The 5696-nt window shown below is 34.6% G+C and overlaps 1 protein-coding gene across 1 annotated transcript; it reads left to right on the forward strand.

Annotated features, from left to right (window-relative positions):
* The first annotated feature begins 749 nt into the window (after positions 1 to 749).
* On the forward strand, positions 750 to 5215 carry LOC120133723 (BTB/POZ and MATH domain-containing protein 4-like). Its single transcript, XM_039150246.1, has 4 exons — positions 750 to 1190; positions 3528 to 3873; positions 4009 to 4288; positions 4849 to 5215. The coding sequence occupies exons 1-4, from the start codon at positions 814 to 816 to the stop codon at positions 5115 to 5117; spliced, it is 1272 nt and encodes a 423-aa protein (XP_039006177.1). The 5' UTR covers positions 750 to 813; the 3' UTR covers positions 5118 to 5215.
* Positions 5216 to 5696: the final 481 nt, after the last annotated feature.

A 5696-nucleotide genomic window follows, 5' to 3' on the forward strand; every position in this document is an offset into this window, starting at 1 on the left:
GGCAAACTATAAATTTAGTACATAAACTATTAATCTTGTTTCGTTTTAGTATCTAAAATTTCATTTGTTTCAAAACCATATTTAACATTCAGTTTTTATTTCGTTTTATTACCTCGCCGTTCAAAACTTAATGGGTGAGTTGTGTGTGGCCTTTTCTATGGGTAAATTACTTCATTTAACTTTCAACTATCTTCTCACTATTATCTTGGCCACTAAAGTTTGATTTTTTAATTTAATTATTTAATTTTCATATTAGTCCTAATTTAATCAGTATAACTTTCAAATTTAATTTTTTATTTTAAGTATATATTAATAAAATATTAATAAAATAATAAAAAAATATAATGTCACAAAAATTATTAATAAATAAATTAGAGTGATTAAAATAGGAGCAATTTGAAAGTTGAATAGTTAAGTTGAAATGCTTTAAATTTTAGTGACCAAAATAGGAGTGTGAAGATAATTAAATGAGGAAAGATGTAATATACCCATAAAAAATTGCATCACTAAAATGAAAAAAAATAAACGTTAAGTATAGTTTCGAGACAAATGAAAATTCAAATACTAAAACAAAACAAAATTAATAGCTGAAATACTAAATTTATAGTTTATCCTTAATTCTTTATAGTGAAATGTTCGAAAAATAAATTATTTATTTTAAAATTATTTAAACTATGTATGTTTAATTTGAACTCATAAAGAATGGAATTAAGTTTAAAACGTCAAAGGAATATCTTCCAGAGCAATCAAAATCATTCCCCCTTTTCTTTGTCCGTCAGTTTCCCCGGAAAACCCTCAAAACTCCACCGACCCATGCCGTCATCTCCCTTGGGCTCGCCGACGGGCTCCCGGTCTGTAACCAAGACCGTCAATGGCTCCCACCACTTCACAATCAAGGGCTATTCCTTAGCCAAAGGCATGGGCGTAGGCAAACACATAGCCAGCGAGACCTTCACCGTGGGAGGTTATCAATGGGCAATTTACTTTTACCCCGATGGCAAAAACTCTGAAGATCATTCTACATATGTCTCCGTTTTCGTGGCTTTAGCAAGCGAAGGCACCGATGTTAGAGCCCTTTTCCAGTTAACTCTTCTGGACCAAAGTGGGAAAGGGAAACATAAAGTTCATAGCCATTTCGATCGAGCTCTCGAGAGCGGCCCATATACGCTTAAGTATAGGGGAAGTATGTGGTAAGGAAATTTCTTCTTCGTTTCTGAATTTGTTTATTTTTTGGGCCTTCTTTAATTTTCATGAACGTTGTTTCTTTTGATTTTTTGGCAGATTTTTTTTAATATTTTAGGAAAAATGGTTGGAGTAAGGTTAACGATTGAATTCTTTAAATTCTTAGTTAAATTTTTTTGGGGGGGTGGTGGAATTCTGGTTGTTGGGTTTGAATAACTTTGGAAGTAGGTTAAGGAAATAAGTGTTAGAAAACTGGGGGAATGGCCAAATATTGATGCTCTTGAAGAATTAGACTGAATGAGAAATGATTTTTTGATGAAGGATGTATGATTAATGCAATGGGAATTGAGGATAAGTTTGCTGCTCAAGTTCTAAGGACGGATGATATGAGTTAGAATTATAGGTTCGAGCGGTCACACAATGCTCCCTTCTATTCCGAACTAAATCAAAGATAATTTTGATTATTTCTAGTTCATTGGTTTGTAATTGTTATATTTTTTGTAGTTAAGTTTTGTGATGGGTATTTTGTACAAATTTTTTTAAAGGGCTGAGAAAAATAAATACTGGAAAAAAGAGAATCATTAAGGAATTGAAAATTGGGATCAGTAGATTAGGAATGTTAATAGAAGGGATTAATCAGAACAGATTCTAGTTAATTATGTTAATTGGCACCAATGGAAACTGTGGAACTTGTAATTGCACACCCAAGTATGATATACCATTTTACCGAGTTTTTAGGTCAAAATGAGGTGAAATGTTTGCTACATTACCAAAGCAAGTGATCTTGTCACAGAGAAAACAAATCTCTTTTAGATTCAGGCTTGTAAGTTCATGGTATGTCTATCTCTGCCAAACCTGCATTTATTCTTAAACTTTTTCGAATCATATGTAATTGTAAACTATCAATGCGGTTATTTGCCTCTTCAAGCGAATGGAGTAAGTTTCTGGTATGATTTTTATAGTCACAGTTCCATCATAATTTGTTAATAAACATTCTTAAGATAAGCATCTGTCTATGTCCTAGACTAACAAAGAAATGGTCAGTCTATCATAGTCATGACATGCAAGTTCTGTTAAAGCTTCTCGGCAGGAAATTAATTTTACTTGAAACTGAAGTAGACTTAATTTCATTTTCCGAAGGGAGCTGAAAAAGAAAGAAAACACAAGACAGTGAAGTTTAAGGAAATAGAACTAGCATAAGACAGAATATTAAATAATAAATGTTCAACCAAAAGGAATAGATGGTAGAAGAATTATTGGTGCAGATAAATACTTAGCCAGCACATAGATACACCAGATTGCATGGGATGCATGCATTTATATGGGTTATTTGTCTCCTATAGAGAAAATGAGAAAAAGATTCAAACGGAAGATCCTTTCATTTATGAGATCCACTTCCCAGTGTTAACACTTCCATAAACTCTTTCTACATGAGTACCCTCTCTTTGCCTATATGTGAACATGGAAGGAGATAGTATCTCAGTGCCTTATTTGTTCTTGGAGTTCTGTTACGATATCTATATCTTTGTGTCTGTGTGGTTATGAGGAAGTCAAAGGAGATGAGGAACAATTTCTGCCTTTTTTAAAATCCTCTCACGCTATTAGCATATCTTTGAATTAAATATTTGGTTCCTTCAAGTTAACATTTTTTAATTCTTCCCAAGATAAAATCTCAATAGATTGTACTCACTAAGTTATTATTATGATCATTGGATTTCAACCATGTGAGGAATCTCTTCTCCTAGTTCACCTATGATGTTTGTCTTGTCCACTTTTCAACTTTAAACCATACCGTATGTTACTCAGATTGGGGGCTGAATGTTGGCACGTGTATCTGTTTGACAGGTCTGTTCATTTTTCTAAGTATTTCCGTTTATTTAGAGGGTCCTGCTTTCATATTTATATCTAAATATGTGTCCGACAGAAATTCTTCAGCAAAAATGTAAGAGTTGGAGCAACATAGAACATAACTGTTTAATTGTCATACATGGCTCTAGTAATCTCTTACGAAGAGTTTATCGCCTTAAATGTTTTTTCTATTGTACCACTAGAACTAGTTATTAATTGTTGAAAACGCTAACTATAAAGTCAACAATGGACAAATATGGATTAGAATAATTCTGAACAAGATCCATACATGATGGATTTTAGTACATTTACCATATATATATATATATATACACACAGCAAAAGTTAACTGTTATATAATGATCAATACTTCTTTCGGAACCAAATTTATTTTTCTCTCCTCCTATCTTATCTGAAGCATATAATTTGAATGCAATTGCTTGCCTAAGTTTTGACATGTGACTCATTTTTACTTTCGATGTTTTCTTTGTTTTCAGGGGATACAAGCGTTTCTTCAGGCGGGCTATGCTTGAAACATCTGATTTCCTGAAGGATGATTGCTTAAAAATAAATTGCACTGTTGGTGTTGTGGTTTCAGAAATAGACTGCCCAAGGTTGCATTCCATACAGGTCCCTGAGTCTGATATTGGCTCCCATTTTGGCATGTTATTGGAAAATGAAGAAGGTTCAGATATTATTTTTAATGTGTTTGGGGAAAAGTTTCATGCTCACAAGCTGGTGTTAGCTGCTAGGTCCCCTGTATTTGAAGCTGAATTTTCTGATCGGATGGAAGAAGATGATAACGAAATAGTTGTTACAAATATGGAGCCCAGGGTTTTTAAGGTAGCATGTTCTACCCCATTTCATCTACCTTGGATTTGGTTGTAATACTGCTAAATTCATTTTATTGCTCTTTATATGGCATTAGAATTTACTGTCAATATGGTTGTCGTATTTTCCTGACATTTGTTTCGGCAGGCTTTGCTGCACTTCATCTACAGAGACAGCCTTGTTGAGGTTGAGGAGCTTTCCGGGACTAGTTCATCTTGTATGTCATCCGTACCTGATGCATTAACAGCAAAATTGTTGGAAGCTGCAGACAAATATGACTTACCTAGACTTAGATTGATATGTGAGTCTGTACTCTGCAAGGAAATATCTGTGAACTCAGTCGCAAACATTTTAGCCCTTGCTGATCGTCATCATGCTATGGATCTAAAAGCTGTCTGCTTAAAATTCGCAGCTGAAAATCTTGTTGGTAAATTCTTCCTTTCGTTTATTGCTTTTCCAAATATTGCATTACATAGAAATGGTTGATGTTGTCATGATCGAGATAAAGTATGGTTGCCCGTTAATGATAAACTACTAGTTTTTAAGATAAAATGTCTTGAGATAATGTTCAATCTCAGCATTCACATGTATGATGAGCATGGAAAAAGTTGAATATTTCGCTTTCATGGCATGTCTATGTGTATTCCAAATCCAAGAATGTCTTGAGATGATGCTAGGCATTCAGATTTAGGGAGAACTTGGTTTTTGAGATGGGTCATATTTTCCGTTTTCGGCTCTAGCATTGCTGGTGCCAGCCTGCTAGCCTTGCCTGTTTGAGGTCAGGCTTCTGTTGTGTTTTCCAAGCCTAAGCCAGCCTGTCCCTGCCCATTAGTAAGGTCGATATTAGCTAAGATCTCTTGTGGTCATTCTCTTCTGTTAGTGAAGAATTTTTCTCTTCAGAACTAAGCTTTTCGTTATTCATATAATAAACCACTTTTCTCTCAGCACCCTAACTTGCCATGTAACTAATTGTTGTATTCGATGCAGCTGTTATGCGCTCAGATGGTTTCGAGTATCTCAAAGAAAACTGCCCGTCACTGCAGTCGGAGATACTCAAGACAGTTGCAGGCTGCGAGGAAGAATTCAGCGGTGGGGGAAAGAGCCGAAGCGTGTGGGCACAGTTTTCTGATGGTGGCGATACAATTAACAGGAGTGTAAGGCAAGAAACTTGGGAAAACGGAGGGGAACAAAATCAAGGTGTGTGGGTTCAGCTTGAAGAAGGTGGCGGTGAAGGGAGTCCAAGGCAAGAAGAATAGTGCTGCTACAGCCGCCGCTGGTGAAACATGGTACATTGCATTTATAACTAACATTTGAGGACATTAGATGGGGGTAAAACAAAAGAAAAGGGCATGGTGGAAATGAAAATGAACATTATTATTAATAAATAATAACTAATTGACGAATACATTTGCCTTTTGCCTCTTATGAATGTGTGTTTTTCTTTTATTGCTAGATGTCGTCCGTGACCATGTTTGGTATATGCTGTTACAGTATAATTTGGTCTTAGGTTCCGTAAGAAAATTGTATTATCTCTGTTTTGTTTTGTTTTTTTTGTATATTAAGAAAGAACTTTTTATTCTGTTGTTCTTTTGGTTCTAAGGTTTTGTCTTAATTAATTCTGACCGTGTCACACACCTTGTTTTGGTGGTGTTTGGGCGATATTAAGTTGCTTACTATTTGAACTAACTTGATGGTTATTAAGAAAAAACCTTCGATAAACGTGTTTATATCTATTATTAATGTGCGATATGTAAATGTTGTTTCTCATTTTTTTTTTTTTGGGTTCTTGTATATAATTATTATAAAAGTTAAGTCTTTTTCTAATCGAATTAGGG

The sequence above is a fragment of the Hibiscus syriacus genome, unplaced genomic scaffold, assembly GCF_006381635.1.
Source record: "Hibiscus syriacus cultivar Baekdansim isolate YM2019G1 unplaced genomic scaffold, ASM638163v2 tig00110584_pilon, whole genome shotgun sequence".
NCBI classification, from domain to species: Eukaryota; Viridiplantae; Streptophyta; class Magnoliopsida; order Malvales; family Malvaceae; genus Hibiscus; species Hibiscus syriacus.